At 50.0% G+C, this 24,510-nt stretch overlaps 1 protein-coding gene across 6 annotated transcripts in view; it reads right to left on the bottom strand.

Annotated features, from left to right (window-relative positions):
• FOXP4 (forkhead box P4) overlaps positions 1 to 24,510 on the bottom strand; it is an 88,680-nt gene that overhangs the window by 51,787 nt on the left and 12,383 nt on the right. For 4 of the 6 annotated variants that reach the window (XM_065404198.1, XM_065404201.1, XM_065404199.1 and 1 more), the window contains exon 2: positions 15,253 to 15,342. The exons of the other annotated variants lie outside the window; for them this stretch is intronic. In XM_065404198.1, coding sequence (XP_065260270.1) covers positions 15,253 to 15,342 — 90 coding nt within the window. The remainder of the gene's footprint in view (positions 1 to 15,252; positions 15,343 to 24,510) is intronic. 6 annotated transcript variants of the gene reach the window in all.

Genomic DNA, 24,510 nt, shown 5'->3' with positions numbered 1-24,510 from the left:
GCGATAGCTGAGGGCCGGGTTACCAGGAGGGGAAAATCGGGCAGAAGATTTTCCTCGCTCTCTGGTCCTGCTGGAGGCAGAGCACGTGTGGGGCATGGGGAGAGGAGATCTCAGTTCCTACTTTGGTCCCAGCCTTGTAGGGGGAGACTGAGCCAGGCAGGGAGCAACTGAAATAAAGCACGGGCCCCTGACTGCTAAGTAGCTGCTCACACCCAGCACTGTTAGGCATTTCTGGCAACCTTCCTGGGAGAGAGCTGCAGTAACCTATTCTCATCTGTAGGAGGCGCTTGGCCTCAAAACCCTCCATTTACACTTTTTAACCCTGCGAGTGAATGAGCCCCCCCCAGTCCTTTTAACTTGCCCGAGGCCATGTCAACCGCAGACTATAACCCCCTCCCCATCACGAAAGGAGCGGCTCCAACCAGGGGCTGATGGGAGCCTAACTCTTCCAGGGACTGTGGCTGAGGGTATTTGATGTGCGCCCTCCCCCCGCCCCCCTTTTCAAACAGAGCCGGACATGTGTTCATTAGGATTTGTGCTGCCAGGGTGCTGCAAAGAACAACCCATGCGTAAAGCAGGAAGGGTTAGAGTTTGGAGAGCAAGGTGGCTTGATTATTCACAGCAACCTGTGCTTCTTTTATGCAACAGGTGACCTGTTATATGTTTCCAGGTATATCTGAAGGTATTGGCAGAGCTGTCTGCAATCAACTGTCTCAGAGGCAGATAACCACTAGCCCCATTTGACAGACACACAGAGGTGAAGCAACTTGCTTATGGTCACTTCGCGGCACAGCTGAGAACAGAACCCAGGAGTCCTGGCTCCCAGCTCTAATCACTCCAGCACACTTCTTCCCAGAGCTAGAAACAGAACCCAAGAGTCCCAGTTCATGCCTGATCTCCACAATATGGACCCCACCTACTTAAGAGACCTGCTTCTTCCCTTAAGGCTCATTTCAGCAGCTGGGCGGAGCCAGGGGTAGCAGAGCTCATGGAGGGGGCTACCCTCCATGGAATTTGCTCCCCTTCCACCCTATTGGTCCAACTGAGCCGGAGTTTGCTGACCTTTGAGAAAGGTTGCAAGGCTTATCTATTTACTCAGACTTTTTGCTAGAGGGAAGTGTCCCGGGTGGGCTGAGTTTCATTTGTCATTTCAGATCTCTCTCTCTCAGCTGACTTCTTGTAAAGTTATTTATTAATTGTTGCATGCTCACCCAGAGGCTGCAACTGAAGCATCTTGGATGAAAGTCAGCCAAGGAAATCAAGGCCACAGGAGCGCTTCACCCGGGCAGAAGCCGGACTGCTTGCCCTCCTCGCTCTGGGAGGAAAAGTGCAAGCACTGCGGGGGCAGGGACCGCCTTTTGGTTCTGTGACTGTACAGCACCTAGCAGAGCGGGGTCCTGGGCCATGAATTGGGCTTCTAGGTGGTACGGTAACACACACACAGAAATAGTAAGTGCTAAATTAGTCCCTGCAAATAGCTGCACAGTCCTCCCGCCATTGGGACATCTGCAAACACTGGTCACAAGACCAAACGTATCACTGAGGGGGCCTCAATAGGTGCCATGGCAAAGCCACTGCCTTGCAATGCAGAGTCCAGGCTCTTTGGCTACCAGGGCAAGGCAGCCACTAAACAGCCTTAGCGGTAGCTGTGGTCTCCACCATCTGTTCCTCTAGGAATTAGATGAAATGACCAGTTTGATAAGCTGGTGTCACCACTCTCCCTAGCCCGGTAGAGGATCTGACCAGTTGGGCATTCTCTCACCCAACAGTGGACACTTGGAGATTTAGACACACAAATCCATGCAGTGGCGGCACCAGGATAAGTGAGAGCACAGGGTCGGTGCCCGCTCCTGGGGAGCTACGCCTCACGCTAATTTCCCTTTGCCATTCATCAGCTGGCAACATGCTCGGAATGAGAGCCTGTAATTAATCGCTCATCTGCATCCCCCATCCAAACGTCTTCCCCCGCCCCAACCACCACGCAGCGCATCCTATTTGATACACGTTTGCTGGCATTTTCAAATCAGAGGCATTCTAATTACCGGAGAGTTATAACACCTTCCATTTCTCGCCCGGCGGACTGACACCCTGTCAAGAGCAAAGAGAATTGCCAGAGGTTTTGACAACACTAATTGCCCCTATAATCTAAAAACACAAAGGAGAAGCGATTAGTCGTGAGGACCGCAGCTCTCGATCCGACATGAGGTTTTCACAACGTTACAAGAAAACAAAAGCGGTGCCTTTTAGAGTTTGATGGTTGCTAACAAAAGCAGAATTATATTTTCATACAACCTTTGTCTGCCTTAAATGGCTTTCCCCTTTGCGCTACGACGCCGAGCTGACATGGGGAACAGTTCTTGTGGCTTCTTGAGAAGTGGGGGCGGAGAGGAGACAAGCCAGGTACCTGGGCTTTGGTTCCCGTAAGATGTGTATTTGAGGCTGAAGAGTTCTCGTTCCAGGACTTGCATTATGTGGGGGAACAGGTTCCAGTCTCGCTGCACCATTGGCTCAGGTTATCTAGCTAACATCAAGCCCCTTCAGGGCACCATGGGTCCGGGTACTACAGCTGGTTGGAAAATGAAGATTTCCTCCTCCCCCCTCCCACCCCAAAAATTTTCAGGTGAAAACCAGAAGTTTGAGGTTTATTGACAAAAAGTCACAATTTTCTATGAAAAGTGGAAAATGTCCACAAAAGTATTAATTGAGTTGAAAACCCAATTGTCAATCGCAAACAGTTTCACCCAGTCCTATTGGGTACTTACATGACCCCTATCACTGCGGTACCTGAGCACCTTATAAATGTCACAGTACCTCTGAAAGGTGGGGGCATATTATCTCCATTTCACAGATGAGGAGCTGAGGCAGAGAGATGAAGTGAGGCATCAAACAAAAAATATAAACTAGGCGAGTCAACAGGACCGTCAACCAGGGTTACCTCACACCACGGCCAAGATTTCCCCAGGAAACAATGATCCTCATGTCAAACCTAGAGGCAGACAAGCAATGTGGAGTTGGCCCCAAAAGGGCTCGGACGCAGGACTCTCTTATGAGGGGCACCATGGGCATCTAATCTTAGCCAACGTGTCCGTGAGGCCGTTGGGAGAGTCAGTGAAGAGACATGAAGGATTTTCAATTCGCTGGGGACGCCCAGCTCTCTCTATGTGCCGGAGAATGAGGCCAAGGGTCTGGGCGAGATTGGGGCATGCACGAGAACGCAGGGCCTAAGCCTCAATCCTCAGATCACGGTGCGTGAGGAGAAGCAAACAGAAGCATTGGCGGAGGTTATTTCACCCTCTCCACCCCCCATCATTCGCAACCAGTTCCTAACTCAGGGGTCTAGTTGGATCCCCAGCTGCTCAAACTTAACAACTGTCCTGGTTGCCACTGCTCTCCATGCAGAGGAGATGCATGCCAAGCCATCTATCTCCACAGGCCTGGTAACAGCCACGCTAAGGCGCCTAATGGCATCTGAGATGATAAAGAGGAAAGCAAACCGAGCAGCACGTACCCAGGGGATGTCTAAAAACATGGATGCTGAACAGCTTACTTAACCTGGAGCCCTTTAACGCACCGCCTGCAGCTACTGTGCTTGGGACAGGCTTAATGGGAGACACAGTCACGTGAGCCCTGCTGCCAAAGCACGACTCACTCGCACAGCTATTGCAATACACCCACCATTCGGGCGTTCATTTGCAAGGGCCATGACCAATATCTAGGGATGTGGCTAAACCGGAATCTCGGCCATCTGGGCTCCTGGTGTTATAGGCATAGCACTTTAATGAGCCATCTACCGTGTCCAAACCAGAGACGAACCCTTGCGAGAAAGGGTTAATGCTCAAATCTGTCAGCTAGAGCACTAGGGGCTCAAATCCCAGCCAGGTTGAACGGTTCTCCCATCACATAAAGGCAGCGTGCCATTTGGCATTAACTGCCACTCTCTTATCCTGCATCTAAGTAGTGGTAGATGTTAACAGAGTAGGAGATTATTGGGGCATGATGGGGTTGGGTTTTATTCTTCGTGCAGCACCTAGCGCAGAGTGGGCGGTATAGAAAAGCAACAGCATATCATGGTAACACGCAGCAGGTCCAAATGGAGGTGAAGGGACCAGCATGGCCATTTGGAAGTCTACACAGCATTCAACGGCTCCCACCACGCCTCTTTCATCTCGATTATCTCCAGCCATCCTAGTGCCTCCCTTCCCTGGGAGCTGAACTTTTTCCTCTTTCTGAATATTAACTCTCCAAGAACCACCACCACAACAAAAGCTTTGCCTGGGCAGCCTGGACTGCTGGATTCTTCTCTCCAAGAATGGCCTGTATTATGTGTCATAGCTGGCATCTGCCAGATAGCGAGCTAAAGAAGGGAATGACGCACTCCTTGGCCCACTGCCATTCCACAAAACTGCTTACTAACAGCTTTGGCCCTTGAACAAATGCCTTGATGTTGTATCTCTGATTTGAGAACAGAATCGGGGGGGGGGGGCATGAAAGGGGTGATTTTCTGAGCTGTGTTGGCTGTAATCCCACCGCGCCGGAGACGGGAGGGCGGCAGGGGATGGGGGGGAATAACCAGTCTGTGGGTGGAAAACAAGTCTCATGTTAAAGGGGAAGTTCTGCTCTCGGTATAAATCTGAAGCAAGTTCACAGAAGCCAGTGGTGTTCAATGGGATTTACACCAGCGTCACAGAGCAGAATCTGGTAGGGAGCATTTTTACAGGAATGAGATTTCAGGACTGAATGAGCATTGTGAAAAATAAACCTTCCTTTGCAACCCAGAAGAGAACGTTCCTTCCAGATCAGGGTTGAGGTTCATTAGTGAAGCAGAACAGGGGAAAGCCACACACTGAATGACTATGCTGACTGAACTACCTTCTTGCTTGGAGTCTGACTTACTGGGGCAGCATAAGGAAGTCCGAAACTCAATGAAGGAAGAAATTAAAGACCCCCTTCATTCCTGGAGCTGATATCCCAGCCAGGAACCTTGCAGTAGTGGAGAAGCAGGGGTAGTGGGGACCCCTGATTCCACAATCGTAGGGAGTGAATGCTCTTATTATCTCAGGAGACACAAAAGTTTGAAGCTTGAGAGATGCAATTTATCTTCACAAGTCAGGGCTGGGGCCGTTCCCCACTAGCACATGGAATATTAGAAGACCCACAACTTGCCCAGCCTCAAAGAGTTAATGGACAGATCTTCCGCTTCAGTTAGAAACAATGTTAATCATAGGAGCATATTTCCAAGAAGCTGGGAAACTACATGAAGCGCAAAGGGGTCAGGCATCATAATGAGCAAGGTGGGAACAGTAAGTTAGAGCATTTAGAGAGAGAAAGGTCTTTAGTCACTTTTCTTGCTCAACTAAACCCTTTCCCATATATCCCAGTCGAAAAGCTAACACAGAAGAGCAAACCCAGCTGCACAGCTATGGCCCTGATCCTGTAATCTGTCCCATGCAGACAGATGCCAGAATCCCATTTACTTCAGTGGGACCATAAAACAGCACATGGGCCTACTGTGTGCATCTCGCTGCCCAATCAAGATGTGTATTTATGTATACACACTGTACATATATACACACATGCACACTACAGCTTAGTTTGAAAGCACGTATGCTGGCCACAGAGCTCAGGGCACCGTACGATAGGAACTCAAAAGCCATGATTAACATAATAAAAATGAAGATAAGTTTAAGAACATCCTTTTTGAATCTGAAATCAACAAAACACATCAAGAGGGTCTGCTATGGGGACGGGAAGAGCTAAACGAGGAAAGGGAACAAATACCTGGCCAACACCAACCTTAGAATGGCTTTTCTTTAAGTGGATGGACCATGATAGACACATAAGCCATACATCCCCCCTATAGCGCACACACTCTCATCTACTCTCCACCTGGGATACTGCTCCATGCAGGCAGACGGCCCAACACATTTCACTTTGAATTTGGACTAAAACACCACCACCAGATTGTAATTATGAATCCCCACCCCATTTGAGAGCAAGCCTCGGCCCGAGCCCTGTCACTACATTTGCTGGCTCCCAAGAAAGCATCAGGCCGACACATCTCCAGCTGCGCGGCAGGAAGCTGCTACCTGCATTTCAGGCTCTGGGGTTTATTTGGTCTCGACTCCGTTTTAAAAGACAACAACGAGGGCTTTAAATACTCTTACCTGGATTCTGATACTACACCGGAATAATGCCACTGACTTCTGTGGAGCGATTCCCAATTTAAAACCCACCAAGTAAGATTGGAAACAGTCCCTGGAATCTACTCTGCTGCTTCAAGTCAATAGTAAAACTCAACAGAAGCAAGATTAGGCTCACAGAGCGTCAAGCAATGTACACATGCCATGGAGAATCAGAACAAGAGAGTGAACTTTGCGTACAGATGAGAACAGGAGACTGATTCTTCATTACCTTATACCATGAGTAGCCAGTGTGAGTATGAACTGCTACAAATGCAGAATGGTCTACCTGGATAGATCTCTTAGGTATTTATACGGCCCCTATCACCACAGTATCTGAGCATCTCACAATTTTCCCGTGTATTTATCCCCGCAGCAGCCCTGTGAGGTGGGGAAGTACGGTTATCCCCATTTTACTGATGGGGATCTAAGGCCCAGATTTTCCAAGGTATGTAGGTGTTGCTGCGCTCAGCATTACAATGCCTAACTGATTTAGGAACCTAAAACTCACTTTCCAAAGGGGTTTAAGCACTTATGAGACAACAATCCCATTGAGAGTTAATGGGATTTAGGCCCTTAAGTGCCCAAATCACTTTTTAAACTGAGACTTAGGCATTGCAACCCTGAGTGCCACAACCCCTAAATACCTTAAGAAATCTTGGCCAGAGACACTACGTGAGTGACTCAAGCTCACACGGGCAGTCTGGGAGTAGAACCCGTCTCCCCAGGCCCAGGGTAGTGCCCTAGCCACTGCACAAGCCTTCCTCTTTCTGGTTGGGTTTTACACACATTTTGTGCACTCTCTACACTGCTGAGAGTGATTTCACAGGGTGCAGTGGCAACTGGGAACTGATCCAGGGCGAGACCGTGGAGCGCACCCAGGAGAGGAGACGTGCAAGGGAGCCTTTCCAGGTGAAGGTGAAGGCAGGAGCAAGTATGTGGGTGAACGTGAGCGGGTGTATGCACCTGTGCAGAGGAGAGCAGGTGAGTTTGATGTTTCAGTCACATGTACAAGTTATGAATATGCTGTATGATCTCACCTGCACGCATCCTCGCCAGTGCCAGGCACCCCAGTAGGTAAAAGGAAGATGGCTCACGTATCCCTACGTATCAGCGTGCCTTGTCTGAACGTTTCCTGTGGCTGACAATCCCTTTCAAAATCTGCCACACCCCAGGGAGAGAAAGCGTCACACTACGTCCCAGGCTGGCACCACCTTGGGAACGGGCATCGCTGACAAAACGGACACAGAGGATCAAAACCCAAAGGCAGGCGTCTATCCGGGTGGGGGGGTGTCTTATCTCCCTCTGACAAATACCTGAGCGGGGCGCTCTCTTCCTTACCCTTTGGCAATACTCGTCTAGCTGGTCAGGCCAACGAAGTCTTACAGAATTGAAGTGATTTCTTGGTCACCCACTCTCCAAACATCGTTGCTCTCCTTGGAGCAGCTGGGCCCCTGGGCTGGTGTTATTCCTGTAGCCTGCAGGGTGCGGACCGAGCCACTAGTTAGGGATCGCTATTTGGTAGAGGCCAGCCAGCCAAAGGGAAGGGGACATTGGAGAAAGGGGCCTAGATCTGGGCGCTGCAGATTCAAGTGGAAAAATCTCAGCGCTGTACCAGCAGAGTTCAAAGGGGCTGTTCTATTTCTCCTCAAGAGGGAACGCGGAGGGGCCGGTATTGATCTGTCTTCATTACCCATTTCACTCAAGTTTCAAATCAACAAAATACACTTTTCCGCTCCAGCGCCCTCCCTGCCACAGCAGACAAAAGAAAAAGCAATTTCCTCAAGTTTGCTCCAAACTCTCTGCTCCTGCCTCAGCGCCCTTCTTCCCTCTCCCATGATGGACACATTTCTAGCCCCAAAGACCTCGTCCCACAGGGGACAGGAGTCTCCCCCTTCCCATCCAGCAGGCAGAGAGCAGGATGGGATGTTATCTCCTAGCTGGCCACCTGCTGATCCATGCTATGGCTTCTAGGTTGACAGGAAGGGGGGTGGTTTCGGAGTGAAATTGCTACCTTTTTGCCTGGAGGTTCATGACCTCTACTCATCCACAGAGCAGATGCAGCATGGGACAGTGGCAGTACAGGAATCCCAGCTGCATAGTCTCTAACAGGGACTGGAAACAGGCAATACAGCTTGACACTTCCAGACCTTGGGTACAAAACAGGCAGAGGGTGACAATGACCCAAAGTAGTGCCCACCGAATGGCTGTTTGGCAGCTGATGGGAAATGAGCTTGGTGGGTCTCGGGCCAGATCCCAGGAGGCAGCATCCTTATCACAAGTTGCTCCCATCGCAACTGGCGCTTGTTGGCCATCCAAAGAGTGAGTGGGAATAGGGATCAAACCCCCTTTCTTACCTCTAGAGGGCATCCCTTCCAAGGCACACTGGTGGGGCAGCTGTCAATGTCTCTCTTACGTCTGTTCTAAAGGTCAACAGAGATTTCAGTCTCCAGGACCATCATTCTGGTAATCAGCACTAAACTCACTTTTAAAAGAAAGTCACAGAGGTTGGCTTCCAGTATCCAGAGCCGTGGCTCTCAACCTAGTTACCACTGTGGGCCGCACATGCAGCTCTCTTGCGTGTTATGTGGGCTGCATCCGCACAATATATACACTATCTGTATGGCCCTGAGGATGTCACATGGGCCGCAGCTGTGTGCTGATTGGACCGCAAGTGTTGAGAGCCATTGATCCAGAGTCATAGCTAATGGGATATAGACCGAGACACCCCCCCCCCACAACTCATCCCACACGGAGCCAATGAACAGCCACCAAATGTTAAATTTCATCCACTTGGTGACATGGGCTGGATCTGAACCAGTGACTTGGCTCTAACAGCCCATCACTGATCCCCAGCCTCTTAACAGCTGTAGCAGTTCACTGGGAAAGTTCAGTGCTAGAGGGTGACCCAAGACACAGAGTTCAGGAGAGTTTGGATCTGGAGAGGTCATTCAGAGCGACCTGCCCATGGAGCTATGAGACCCATCCTGAGACTCCCATTCAGGTCAGCTAGGATTGCAGGTACTCAGCCCCTTTCATGATCAACAAGCTAAGACTTGGCAGGCTTTCACACAGGAGACGGAGCATGGAGACGGGAACACACGTGGGAACCAGAAAACACCAGCCCTGTGACACCACACCCCCAGTGAGGCTGGAAAGCACCGGGCATTAGGTATTTTATCAACACGTCTTGAACTGATTCTTCCAGCATCATCTAGCACCCCTGCACGCAGTTCCGTTATTAAGTTCCTGGGGGCGGAAATGTAGGGACACAAACCATGCCATGCTGGGGGAAGAACCCACTTACAGTGACAGTAACCACCCACATGCAATTTCTTTTTTAGGGGAGAAAAAGGGGAGGTTTTGTTTCAATGGTGCAAAGCAATTTTTTGTAAGGTTTCAGACTTTTTTTTACCCCAGCTGCAGCAATCACATGAACTGTGCACTGCACTCAGGGCCAGCTCCAGGGTTTTTGCCGCCCCAAGCGGCGGAAAAAAAAAAAAAAAAAAAAAAAGCCGGGATTGCGATCCGCGGCAGCTCCACCACACCGCTTTCTTCTTCGGCAGCAGGTCCTTCCCTCCGAGAGGGACCGAGGGACCCTCCGCCGAATTGCCGCCGAAGAGCCCGATGTGCCGCCCCTTCCCCTTGGCCGCCCCAAGCACCTGCTTGCTCAGCTGGTGCCTGGAGCCGGCCCTGACTGCACCTCTGGGTATGTCGAAGGAAAGAGGATTGGGGGAGCTTCCACATTTGAAATACCGAGTCCTCGCAAGCTCAGCAGCTACTTATTGCTTTTCAAATACACATGAGCATCATTCTCTTAACTATCACAGCCGGCTCGATGCCCCAGATGTTCCCCTATCAGCAAGGATCCTTAGAACAGGGGCAGGATCCTGACATACTGAGGCCCAAAGGCACTTAAGAATGGAGGCACCCCAACTGAGAGACCTGGAGCCTGGTTTTGCAGAAAGTGCTGGGCGTCCACCTCTCTCACTGGCATCCCTGGGAACTGCGGATCCTCAGCGCCACTGAATAAAAATCAGACTTGCGTTGGAGGGAGGGGGTGCCCAAAAAATGAGACATCAAAAAAATATATCAGTGGCCACCTTTCATGATATCCAAGGTACGATGCGACTGACACTTCCCCTCTCTGTGCCTCAGTTTCCCCATCTGTATAATGGGGATGATGGTACCAATCTCCTTTGTAATATGCTTTGAGATCAACTGATGAAAAGTAGTATAGAAGAGCTAAGTATTATTATAATGGACATTAAGGACATTTCCTCCTGCCAGCTGATATTAGACCCTAACCTCCATGCAGTTTTTCTATTTAAATCCAGTAGACCCCAACTCAGCAAAGCATTTAAGCATGTGCTTAAGTCCCACTGAAATCAACGAGACTTGAGCATGTTCTTAAAGTCAAGCATATGCTTAAATTCTCTGCTGAAAGAGGACTGACTGCTGCGTGAGGGCCTCAGATGCCAGCAGGGGGTTTGGGGGACTGGTTTCAGCCTGAATGGGGCATTGTGCCCCCTTCATTTTGAGCCAACTCCAAAAATCTCCAAGTGAAACTCAGCTGAAAGAGAGGAGCTTTTTAATCTGGATTTAACCGAGAGCCGCAAATCAGGCCAGACTGAACCCCCAGAGTCTGTTTCATCCAGTCCCATAACAGCCAAGGTGGGGAGAGAGGAGCTGAAATGAAACCTAATGGTGTTAACTAGCCTGAAAAGGACAGGCAGTGCTCTGCAGAACAGAGCCCCGCTCACCAGATCACTGCACAAGGAGCGCAAGAGAAACCACTTTCTACGGCCAACCCGACTGTGCTTCCACAGGGCGGTGCTGAGCAGGTCTGAGTGCCCTCAGCTCCCTTTGAAGTCAATGCGAGCTCAGCAGCCCAGTGCAGGATCAGGCCGCTAGCCAGACAAAGAGCAGCCTGGGGAGCCAGCCCATACTCCTGCCACACAAGTGAGAACACAAGGGTTGCAGGACCGGTCCCTTCAGGACCTAATCCTGAACAGGTGCTGATCACCTGCATCACCCACTGACGTCAATGGAAGTGACGGGTGCTTAGGAACCTAACCTCACAAAAGTCTCCCCTGGCCTCTGATTCCATAGCTCCCTCCAAGAGCAGTGTGCTTCCCCCAGTCATTCCATGCTCTCTGCCCCCCCTTCGCCACCCTGGATTTGGTGGTGGAGAAGCCCTGCTCCCCGCCTGCCGCCATCTCACCATACAATAGCCTCTCTCCTTCTCCACTTCAGTCTGAAGAAACCCTCCTGGTCAATCTCATCCACACCATTCCCCGTTAGATAAACTTCCTTTCAAAGGAGTCTGCTTAATCCTCTATCTCCCCTCCTTCAGATCCTCCTCCAGCTGCTGGGCAGGGGCAAGCCGGGAAGGAGGGGGCGGGGAGACAGGCTGCTATTCCTGACTCATATAGCCTACAACTTTCACAAGTTCTTTTGCAAGACAAAAGGGGGAGGAGGGGGCAGAAAGCCGGACTCTTAACTCCAAACAAGCCAGCCAGATGGATGGACAGACAGCAGCGAAAGGGAGGGGTGGGATGGAGGAAAGAGCGCAAGAGAGAAAGCAGATCACGAAAGACTGAGGGTGAAAGGGAAGATAAACAGGCAGTGACAGAATGAGAGAGACACACCATGGGAGAAGAAACAGAAGGAGGGAAAACAGAACGTGAAAGAGAGAAATGGAGAAATAGACACACACACACACACACACACACACACACACACAGAGATATGTAACCGGAATCTGACTTCACTCTTACTGTCTTTGTTCTTTCAAGATATTTTCCATCCAATGACTGCATTTCCTTCCTGAAAACACTATTGGAAAAAGCTGCCTGCTTGTGCGGGAGAAGCCCTGACTAATTATTGCTGTTAATACCGCAGCTGTGATTTCCCCTCATCCGTTCCCTCTTCACTTTCAAACCCATTAAGGCCAGGCGGCAGCAGGTCCACTGTCCCTGCAGGGGGTCTGCGCCTCTGAGGCAGGTGGCACGAAAACGGAGACCTGTTTCAGAGTGGCTCTGGACTCCATCCTATCCTGCTAAATGGATAGAGGTTTTCTGGGGAGTTTCAAGCCTGCAGCAATCAGAGACAGGAAAGATCTATTAGGCCACCCAGCCCAGTCTCCCGTCCCTGCCAAGGTGGGATTCCTTCCCCTAGTGCTTTGTCCCGTCTAAAAATTTAAAAGATTTCAAGGAACGGGACTTCCACTGCTCTCCCAGAGAGGCTATTCCTACCCCCAACACGCCACAGGCCTGATCTGAAGCACACTGTGGTCAAGGGGAACGAAGGCATGAGGTGGAGCAAATGCGCTCGATATCAGGTTTGCCGAGAGAGGGGAAGGGAGGTGGAGACCCCCCAGGCGCTCAAAGACATCCCCTTGCCCAGCCCCAGCGATAATGCTGTTGGTGCAGAGCTGAGGGAAGGAGAGAACAAGACAGACCTGATGGAGAGAGAGAGAGACGGGTGAAAAAGATCAGGAGGCAATTATACAGCTTGCAACAAAACAGGGGGAAGAAGGAAAAACAATAATAAAAAGCCGGGGGGGGGGGAGGGAAGGGGGAGATGAATTTAATCCCTGTTTCATTCCAGGCGCGCGTTGCCGGAGGGGGGGGGTGGGGGTGGAGAGAGGAACAAACAGCAACAAAACTGTCCCATGGATCTCGCTCTCTGGGGCACCTGGATGAGCAGAAACCGACCTTCCTCTCCTCCCTCCTGCCCCAGATTCCCCCTCCCACGTCCAGCGGGCTTTGGAGCCAGCTCTGCCTGCTATAGGAAGGACCTCCGGCTCAGAGAGAACTCGTGCTAATTACTTTCCTTTGTTAATTAAACCCACGTGGCTCTAATAAGGTAACCTGCTGTTCGCCGATAAATTTAATTAGCCTGAAGGGAGAGCCCCTCTGCACAGCTCTTTAAATTGTCACTTTACATTCACTTGGGCCTTGCTTCTCTCCTTCTCTTTTTGGAGTTAGGCCCCCTTTGCTGGCCCCCCTTCGTGGGAGGAACCTGCTGGAGCGTGGCTGAGGCTGCCAGTCAACAGGTTGAGGTTAGAGAAGGACACTGCCTGTGAAAAGGTGAGGGGGTTGAGGTCATTACCATGGTCAGCCCCCTTTCCCTCTCTCTTGCGGCAATTTTACTCCTCCTGCCAGCCATGCTTTCTGGCAGCACCACGTTTCCCCCTCAGCAGTGCCCTGTCAATGTCAGGGTAAACCACCCTGGTATTTGTCTCCCTCTCGTGGCCGGTCTGTGTAAGAGGATAAAGACCTACTACCGCTACCATCTCAGGAGTCCCTCTTTTAGCTCACGCTTTCAGTGCTGCAGGTCCCAGGTTCAAACCCCACTGCCAGTACCTCCCCCTCGTAGTGCCAGTGATCCCAGCGAGCTTCCTCTGGCAGGCAGTGCCCTGCCTCCTGGGAGGAGCCCGCGTATCACCCTTCCCCCCACAGAGCCACGGGCACTAGCTGTCCTGGCATCTCGCCCCAGCACATGGGCCTGCTGGCCCCAAGAATGCTTTCCAGGGGACTCTCCCCCATGGGTGGGGTGTCGCAGACTCCTGGGAGGGGAGCGCTGCACCCTCCCACTGCAGTACAGACAGACTCGCCCTGTCCTTCCGCAGGGTCCAACGCCCTACAGGCATCTGCTTCCATCTCTCTCTCTCTCCAGGTCCTCGGTTGCCAAATCCAGGGCTGTGTCCAGACAGCTACAGAGCAACAGGACCACTCTGTGGGGAGAGGGGTAAGTCCCAGCCTGTTCCCTCATGTTTAATTGGTGAATCAATTTAGTGCTCAGAAGAAGAGGGATGAACAGGACCGGCCTGAGCCCGGGATACAGAAGGCAGCTGTTGTTCCCTCGCTCCCCAGATGTGCCAACATCCCTCATTCCTGACCCACAGCAGCCCCCTTCCCTGCTTGGGATTCCAAATCCAGGCTCCTGTTGAACTGACCGCCAGTTGCTTTGCAGCCAGGATGCACTGTGGGTTTTATGATGCGGGCAAATGGGGCCTTACAGGAGTCCACCAAAGGCAACTCCACTCATGACCTGAGCTGGGATTTAAAGCCAGATCTGCAGAGGTGAAAGGCCAGGTCATTAACCCCAGCTCCCTCTCTAACCTGGCAACACCCACTCACCCCACCTCCTTCCTGGACCCTTGCCCGTCATCCTGGGTCAGACTATAAAATAAACTGACCCTGCTCCCCCCACCACCCTGATGTAAGACTCTTCACGATAGCTACATAGCCTTAGGGTCATGTCCTTCCATATGGTCCCAGGACATATATGGATACCTCTGTTGCTCTCACACACACTCTCCCCCTAACCCCAAATCTCCCACGTACACTAATATTACACTCCCGCAACCCTCTCCCACCATAAACATGTGCCCCTTACACACAGCTCATTAATACACACCTACTGGAAAAACAGCCTCCCCCTACCAGAGCCCGGCCTGCCCCCCAGAACCCACATACGCAGGAGAACTTCGCCTTGGGTGAAATGAAGAAGCCACAAGTTAGATGGATTTGCAACAGCTGTCCTAATCCTCCCCCTAAGCATTCACCGTCTGGCACCAGCAGCCCAAACCAGCGAACAGAGAGGGGGGAGACTCCTCTCCTGAAATTTAACCTGTATCCAAAATACCGGAGACATTGTCCCTTCCTTCCCCCATTGACTTCTCTTATGGTGAAGCCCAAAGGATACGGACAGGGACTCGAGAGGGACTCTACAAAGTGGTTAAAAATCTTATGGAGTCGTAGTGGAGCACGTGACCTCCCTGTAGGTGTTTTTAAGCCAGGGACTCTATGGCAGGGAGCGTGAGCGTATGCACACATGTGTCTGTAAATGGACGAGCCTTCCCAAAGCACCCGCAATCATTTAGGAGCACCGTCCTGCTGAAAGTCAATGACGCTCCTAAGCTGCGGAGGCGATCTTGGGAAGCCCACCCAGGACACAGAAATGAATTTCTGGAGATTGTGCCAACCACCCAGTGGAGGAGTTCTCTTTGTGCTAGTAGAACACTTCCCATAAGGGTTTGGGTGAAGGTGGTTCTCTGCCTCACCTGGACTGCGGGTTGCTTGTTCTCATTGCTGCTAGGAGAGGTCAGCCCCGTGGCCTGCTGCAGAAGGAACTGTCTTGCCACCTGGAGAGCCTGAAAAAACAAAAACAAAAAAAGATGAGAGAGTGGTGGAGGAGAAGAGGTAATTTCCCTTTTCAAGCTCCTTGTGCCTTATCTACCTGTGTATGCGCTCACTACCTAGACACCATCCAACCGGAGACAGACCCACTTACTGGTACAGCCAACAGGATAAAGCAGTCTCAGGAAGCCCCTTAGGGCATGTCTATGCTGCAATCAGACACCCGCGGCTGGCCCATGCCAGCTGACTCGGGCTCTGAGGGCTCGTACTAAGGGGCTGTTTAATTGCGGTGTAGACAGTCGGGCTGGGGCTGAAGCCTGAGACCCTCCCACTGCGCAGGGTCCTTGAGGCCAGGCTCCAGCCTGAATGTGCACACTGCAATTAAATAGTCCCTTAGCCAGAGCCCGAGTCAGCTGGCACAGGCCAGCTGCAGGTGTCTGACTGCAGTGTAGACATACCCTTAAGATTAACTGGATGAGAGAGACAGAGGGATAATGGCAAGGAACAGCACCAAAAGAGAGCAGCTCACTTGTTGGAGGAAGATGGCCTTGGACTCAGGAGAGGCAGGTTCTATTCTCAGCTATAGCACAGATTCTCCCTGTGTGACCTTGGGCAAGTCACTTTGCCAGTCTGTGACTCAGTTCCCCATCTGTAGAATGGGCATGCTAATCTTTGCCTACCTCACAGGGGTGCGGTGATGCTAAATCCATTTGTTAGGTGCCTGGAGGGGAGCATATAACTACCAGAGGAGTAGACCAAGTAAAGAGCAGGATTTCACCCCCAAATGAATAACCAGTGACAGAATGTGGACATTCTGCAGATAATTTTCAGCAATGCAGGAGAGGAGTTTAGCAGTACTTGCTAGTGACGGCACATGAATCTGTTTATTTTATGGGCGTCTGCCTGGAAAGTGTTGTTAGTTTCCTGAGCGTTCACTGATTTGTTTTCAATAATATTTATTAAGTCACTTGTATTAACTAAAAATGAAACACTTTGCTGGCATTGGAGAAAAGCACGAGTCAGTGAGATTGCCAGTCAAGGCGTGTGCAAAAACACGCTGTGAAAGCAAGTGGGGGAAAACGGTGGGGGAAAACGAATGCAAGCCCAATAAGCGAGTGCACCAGGGCACGAGGAAGAGAGTAACAGCGAGAATGAGTGCGTGAGCACGAGGCATGCACAAGAGAACGCACGTGCGCAAACGTGCGGAAGAGCCAAAGCGTCCACGAGAGCTGGTGAAAGACGGCAAACGTGTGAAAGAAACCGAGAGGGCGTGCAAAAGAGTGAGAGAAGCACAGGACAGAGAGGTTTCATTCAGGAGCTGAGAGCAGGCAAAGAGAAGGGAATAAATTCTAACACAAACAATCCTGTGGTAATCCGGGCTGCTGCTCCCAGGTCCGTTTCCTCATACGTTCCTTATTTTTTGCTTTTAAAGATTTTTTTTTGGGGTGGGGGGGGTGGGGAGGGGTACCTTTCTGAACAACAAAGTCATTGTAGTCCTGCCTGCAAGACAGGTTTTTATTACAGCGCAGAGACAGGAGGGGGGAGTGGAGGGGGAGAGGTCGGAGGGTCATAGCCCAGCTTGGCGGTGCTGCAAACAGCATGTGGGTTCCAGTGAGCTGTCAGCGCCAGGGCCGTAAATCAAGGCCCTGGCTTCCAAGAGGCGGCTGTGCGCTCCTAGGCGGCGGAGGCACTTGCAGGGTGTGTCCCAAAGAAAGAGCCGCTTGTTAATTTTCCACATTTCCATCTATAAAGAACAAAGTTACTTTCCGTCAGGCATTTATATATTATATACTGTACCGTACACACTGTTTGGAGGGGCAGCTGAATTTACACTCGAAAGCGGAGAGATTAGCACACTCACTTGCATATATCCAGAGTAATTACATATACAAATGCACGTGGGTAGGGGTAAGGCACATAATATAGTTACATACATACTTACACCTACACAGTGTCATTAGATTAATGAATATGCCATTTCAATGTAATCCGTGTTGTTGTGTGCGCATTACACAGGACACAAGCAAATCAGGTTGTCCATCACATATATAGCATATACGCAGTATAATTATATATTCACACACATACAGTCTGCATAATTATCTAGTGTTGACCAAACACGCAAACCACTCTCAAGCAGCCATCCAATGGACCATCAAAAAAAGATTAGCTGGCTACTGTTTAAACCAAGGGTCTAATTTAGGTCTTGTCTACACCGGGAAGTTATTTCTGCAATAAGGCAGGGTGTGACTTGAAAGTGCATTAGTTATTCTGGATTAGTTCACTGTGTGCACTCTCTTATTCTGGAACAGCAGCACCTTTTTCAGTTTGGCTTAATCTGCTTCCAAAGCAATAGCTATACCAGTCCATTTTCCCATGTAGACAAACTGTAAGATGCAAGAGACAAATCTTGAGATTATTTCGAAGTGGCTACTGAAGCTGGGGGTCCTTATTGCAGGTTGCATCTACTACACACACACAGAAAGAAAATCATTTGATATTTAGACCCCATTCTCCAGTAAACACACACACACGAATACACTGTGGTACAGTACATCTTGATATGGTGCAGTTCCAGCTCCACTGTCAGAATATACCACATCAAGGGACGCAAACAAATGGAGTTGTGCCCCAAACACAGCTAAAAGCACATGTCAGTTTTGCAGTGCAGACAGAAACCAAGCTGTGTTTTTAGCTGCGTTTGTGAATCAAGCAACCGCTCTGGAGAGTGGCAACCTTATTCTCCATTTGTGGCACACTTACAATTTAGACTCCAGAAGACTAAAATGCTTTAGTCTAACACAAGTTATTGGGCTCAACACAGGAGTAACGGGGAAATTTAATAGCCTGGGATATACAGGAGGTCAGACTAGATCTAATTGTCCCTTCTGGCTTACACTCTATGAAATCAATGAAAGTCAAAAGCCCAAGATCTTCAAAACACATGGAGGGGGAGGCTAAAATTGGTCTCTTAGGACCGTATTTAGGCACTTAAGTCAATCCACTGGTACTGATGGACTCCCAGTCCTTTGGAAAACACAAGACAACAGAATAATGAACAATCCACCCATCTACTTTTGTGTGCTGCTGGGCACAAATTGAGTGCTTCAAGGCCAAAGCGGGGGGTCGGGGGGCAAGAAATTCGTCAGAGGAACTTACAGGGAAGGTGGGAACCAGGAGAACAGTAGGCAGCTGGTGCAAAATGACCACAAGGAAATCACGCCCAGAATTCACCTGGTTTTAGGTTTCATCATCAGAAAAAAAACCCCAAAACAAACCCTCCGAAGGCACGTCTTCACTAGGAATGACGGTATTTTCTTACCTCCTGTTAGTACGTGGAACAAACACGAGGTAAAATCCTAGGGAAGACAAGGCAGTGTGTTTCCACATGTATGAGCACATCAAGACAAACCCTCCCCTCCCCTGTAGTCTTTACATTGACCTGATAACTCATTATTATTTGTATTACTGTAGTGCCTGGGAGTCCCACTCATGGGGCAGAACCCCAATGTGCTAGGCCCTGTACACTCAGAACAGACAGTCCCTGCTCCAAAGAGCTTCCAATTGAAGTATAATACAAGACAAGAGACCAGCAGATGGATCCAGACAGATCGGGGAGGACCAGGAAATGACAAGAGTTGGTCAGCGTGATAGACAGATGTCTCAGGGCACCATCAGCCTAGCCACTGTCAAGGCATGATGGCAAGGGAAAGAGTTTTGAGGAGGAATTTGAAGGTGGATAAAGAGGTAGCTTTGCAGGTGTTTACAGGGAGCAACTCCCAAAGAAAAGGGGAAAAGCACCAAGGTGCTTGTATGAAAATTTAAACGTGTTTAAACTATCACTAGCATTTTACCTTGTGGTAGCTAATCAAATAAACAACACAATCTCCCCCCCACTCCAGTGAAGACAAGATCAGAGGGCTCATAAAACTTCTCTCTCAAGGAACCCCAGGCTGATGGGTTTGTGCAAAACTACCAAATGACTGTTTCCACCTGAAAATTCAGGGCAGTTTCTACCCAATTTCATGCTGAACTTTTTAGTTTGTTCAAAAGAAAACTTGGTGGGGAAAGGGGAGGGGGCGGAAAAAACCCCCAAACACGTGAACCTGCTGCAGGATGATCAAACCCCAAAGATCTTTGCACAAAAGCCCAGACTAGAACGAGACTACTACAAATTACACCTCTACCCCGATATAACGCTGTCCTCGGGAGCCAAAAAATCTTACCGCATTATAGGTGAAACCGTGTTATATTGAACTTGCTTTGATCTGCCAGAGCGCGCAGCCCCGCCCCCCCGGAGCGCTGCTTTACCGCGTTATATCTGAATTCGTGTTATATCGGGGTAGAGGTGTATTATGAGCACAATTCCTGCCAGTCTGCAGTAGGGACAGAAAATGCATCATTGTCCACTTAGAAGTCATGCTTCTGTATGAAATTCTTTTTATTTACCTATACATAAGGCCTGCTCTACGCACAGATTACGTACTGATATAACTATATCAGGCAGGGGCATGATTCTTACTGAATGTTAAACCACTGCAACCCCTTGTGTGGCGACAGCTAGTATAAAGGTCCTTAATCCAGTACAGCAGGTTCCCTTTCCCATATGGGAATAGATATTCCAGTCTAAGATATCTTTACACCACTATCAGTACACCCTAGGAGGGTTGTACCTCTACCTAGAAAACTTTTGTGTTCAGACAAGCTGCAAAATTAACGCTGAATTCTCCACTCCTCCCATCTGACAGTGGTTTGTGCAGGCTCAGTATTACAGTTTCCCCCGCAGAGACAATTTCCTCTGTTGTTTGTGTGGACCTTTCCCACAGTGAAAGGCAGAGAAAAATCAAACCTCAAAAAGAAATGGGAAAATATCATTGTGAAGAAAACAAAAAAACTGGCCAGAGGATTCGGGGGCAAGTTTAGAACCTGAAGCTACTTTTTTAAAATTCCTTTTTTGAAACTGACTAGATTTCAAGCTGGCAGCATCCCTGTGAGGAGCAGAAATTCCGTGTCAGCTGCAAAAGGAACTCCAAAGGTGCACGGGAACACACAATCAGGCACTAGCAAGCCTGCACGGATGTAGCACAGGGCAGCACTGTGCAATTCTTTGCAGTGGCACAAGCAGACCTGGACACCCTTGTGGCTGTACCTCAGTTTGCTCCCCACATGCACTATGTGTAAAGACCAGCGATGTCACCTTTGACTATATCCCTCACTGGTATCGCACAGTGAGGTAATTCTATAGCCACTTTTGCCCAAGGACCTTCACGCTTCACTGTGTCTTTGTAAGAGGAAGGGCAGATTTCGGTTTGGAGTGAGAGATCTTGGGTTTTATCCCCAACTCTGCTGGCCTACTGTGCAACCTTGAGCAAATCCATTAACACCTCCCCACCCCACCCCCCGAACCTCAGTTTCCTTCTCTTTCAATGGGGACACCACTGAACTCACAGGGGAAGCTGCACGGCTAAATTAGCTGAGCTTTGCAAAAAGTGCTTTGAGATCATTTTGCAGATGGGGCGGGGGGGGGGGCGGAAGAGGCACAGAGTGAGGAGGAAGTGGCTTGCTCCAGGTCACGCAGCAAGTCAGCGCCAGAGTCCAGAGAAGAATCCATGAGTGCCAGCTACCGGTCTCACCCTGATCTAACCACTAGGTAATGCTGCCTGCCCGGAATTCTCTCTCTCTCTAAACTCTCTGAATTATTTTCCCAACAGCTCTCTAGAAGTTAAGCACGGGACAGAGAGGAAAAAGCAGACACACAAAAGGAGAGAAGCTGAGCGAAGGCAATGCCTCAGCGTGACGGCTGAGCCGATCGGAAGCCCAGCTTGCCAAAGGAGATCGTGCTGCTGTAGCCAGCAATTGAGGGCTCCGAGATACCCAGTTTTAACTGCACGAGCCACACAAGGAGAGCTTTGTTCGCGGGGAGATGCGGGGACAGCCCCTGGTTTTATGAGGCTTTGGGAACCCTGTAAAAGTCTGCATGGGTTTATTAAGCTGGCAAATTACTTGAACAAGAAGAATACGGCTCGTGCCAACGCCAGGCCATGTGTCAAAAGGGTACCAAGCCAGGCTGATCCGGGGGAGACGGGACGAAGCCCTGCCACTTGGAGACGGGGACGCCCATGACGAGCGGGCACACGTGCGCCGAGGGAGGCGAGGAGGCGCGGATGGAATGCAGGAGGCCCACCCCGAACAGGCTCTCATGGGGCAATTTAATTCACTCCCTGCTGACTCTCTCACTTTGTTGTGCTCTGAAGCACGAAATTACAAGATTTACAGGAAAAAATGACATGGCCTTCCAATCTCACACAGGGGCCTCCCCATGACAGCCCTGCAGCTCGCCCAGAGAAGCAACCCCCTTCTCTCCTACCCCCCCGGCCCTGCCAGATGGCCAGGGATGGCCGAGAAACCAACAGAAGAGTTACAGAGATATCTGCCGGGCGGGGAGGGGGGGGAAGGGTAGGGGTGTGGGGCAGGGGACAGCTTTCCATTCCAACCACCTGCTGCTAAGAAGACTGGCACCAGTTTTGTTTTGGCGCGAGCATTTTTCAATCAGACAGCCAGCACGCAGGCATGACTGGGAGGCGGAGGTGCAGCACCTCCCAACTCTGCTGTGTAGTGGAGACCATGTTACACCGTCAGTGCACTCATCCGATGGCTCAGAGTCACTGAGCTGGTCATGCGACATGGGGATGGCCAGGCTGGACCAGACCCGGGGTCCATCTACGCCAGCATGCTGTCTCCACCAGCCACCAGCTGCTTCAGTGCAAGGTGCCCTGCAGTGACTGGACCTGCCACCAAGGAAAGTCTCATTCTAACCCCGCAGACTTGACTGACTCTAGCAACTTGCACTCTGAGCTCCCTCTCCTACCTCAGTGATGAGCCCCGTGCCCACTCAGCCCATTTGTGTGTGATTTAAGTCACCACAGAGCCAGGGCTCGGGCTGGTGGGTTAGAATTGAATGGGAGATGACTGGTACTGGCTGGCAAAACCCAAGGGCTTAACTTGGTTCTCTGAGACAGCCATACAGGAGGATGGGGACCCACGGCATTAGCCTTTCATCTTTTTCAGGGGCTTAGCATTCAGGTTAGCTACTCCATCACCACAGGGCAAATGGTCATTGAGGCAACATCCACTACTCAGGAGAGGCTGCTGAGATCTAGAACAGCTGCTGGCCAGAACAGAGATGCATTGGCATAGCTGTATGGGGGAAAACCAGCATTTTACTCCTACTTACCAGTGATGGGGGTGAGGTAATGGCATGATCAGAGAGGGAACATCATTCATCTTGATCCCCATGTGACCCATTTTGCCAGTGTATGAAAGGCTCAGAGACCAGCCCAACCCATAATCCAGGTTCTCAACACCCCAGAACCTTGCGGGAGCAGAACTGTACAGCTCTGGCCCAGCTCTAACAAACTCAGTGAGAGTCACTTGGCAAGCAAAGAAAGCGGGTCATCATGGGATATTCACTGCCACCCAGAGATGACCTCAGTCCATTGCTGTCTTTCCTCAGGAAACAATGAAGCTGCGCTTACAAAAGTCTTGCTTGATTTACGATGGGTGCTTTCTCTACCAGATTCCAACCTGGGGCTCCCAACCAGGGCCAGAACCACCTTGAGATGGGAGCAGATATGAAAGGCAAATTTTTTTGGACAGGTCACTTGCACTTGCTAACCTCTTTCAACAGACCAGAAGATTAGCTTCAAAAAGCAACACTTGAAGTTAGCAGTATGGACCACCCCTTAAAGCTAGAAAGCATGAAGTCCAAGTTACCCATAATTCTTTGCTATTTAATTTTGAGAACATGGGAAAAAGAAAAAAAGGTCCCCATTTAGAAGAGAATTTGGCTTCACCTCCTGCTAATGATCTATGAAATGGGGGGGGGGGGGGAAAGAGGGGGAGAGTTAATTGTACCCTGCTCCACGGTGCTATTCAACGAGTCATTAGTGCGATAGCCACAATTAGGAACAAATAGTTTGTGTCCAATTTGTCTCCTGGATGATTGTCTTTGATCAGTAAATTAGCCCATTTTAAAAAGAAGTTTGTAAGATCTAAGACACATCAACAGCTGACACCGCCTGGCTTCCCCATTTACAAGACCAGTGGCAGCAACTGTTACTGAGCAGAGGAAATGCAAATGTTGGGGTGGCGGAAGGGGAAGAGACCTGACCTACGTAGTGGTTTTGTGCTGAGTTAACTATTTCTGTGAGGGGTGTTTACCCAACAAAGCTAAGATCAGGAAGACCCCTAGTGAGGATGCAGTTGTACCAGTACATTGGCACAGTTTGTACAGCTTAAGCACCGTTGTACTGGTATAACTGCGTCCACATTAGAGGATCACGCCACTTAACGACACCAGTTTCTAAACAGATATAGTAAAAGTAGTATCAAAAAGCCCCTTGTATGTATACAAGCCCTTAGTTCCTTGGAAAAAGAGGCTTCCCCTATTTCTAAATTCCCATCTAGATCCAGATTCAAAACTGCCCCAAAGCCCAGGGCTTTCTGAATCGGGGTGTCTGGATTTCTTTGTATATGCTTCATACTTGATTTTCATCTGCTTCTTTGCAGCTAGGCTGTACAACTCCAGAGCAACAAGAACTACTAGGAAAAAAAGAGTCTCAGATTAATCCCGGGTGTGGCGAACGCAATGTCCGGACAACAGAAGTGTTATGCTAGTATCAGATCCCAAGAAGAAATAAGAGATTCTGCTGTAGTGAAGAATTCCCCACCAGGACGCACTGGAAAAACTGAATAACCACAGCTCTATTGGCTAATGAGTCTGGAGAGGCTGTTCTCTTTTCACCTGAGAGCCTGATTCCTTTGAGTTCATGCTATGGTTGAAATAAATACTGTATTCCCCCCTCTAATATCAGAAGAAAGCGGGTCATCACAAGTCAGTGTGTGGGGATCTCAGAGCAGGAACAGTCTGCTATACAGCTTTCCACCCAAGACACATGGCATTTAATTCTTCCCTGGAATAATGCACCTTCTCTAGGCCAGGTTTCATATCTACTAGCGAGCAAAGCAAGCAAGCCAAGGAGCAAATGAACCTGGTGATGAAGTTGTCCTCCTGTACGAGATGAATCTGGTGCGTCTCATCCCTCGTTCCTAGAAGTCCTGTTTTTATCCCCATCACAAAAAACCACCACCAGTTAGAACTAAGTGGCCTCCATGTTGGCAGT

This window comes from Emys orbicularis, chromosome 4, assembly GCF_028017835.1.
Source record: "Emys orbicularis isolate rEmyOrb1 chromosome 4, rEmyOrb1.hap1, whole genome shotgun sequence".
In the NCBI taxonomy this organism is placed as follows: Eukaryota; Metazoa; Chordata; order Testudines; family Emydidae; genus Emys; species Emys orbicularis.
Note: the sequence above shows the minus strand (reverse complement) of the source record. Positions and strands in the feature narration are given on the sequence as shown.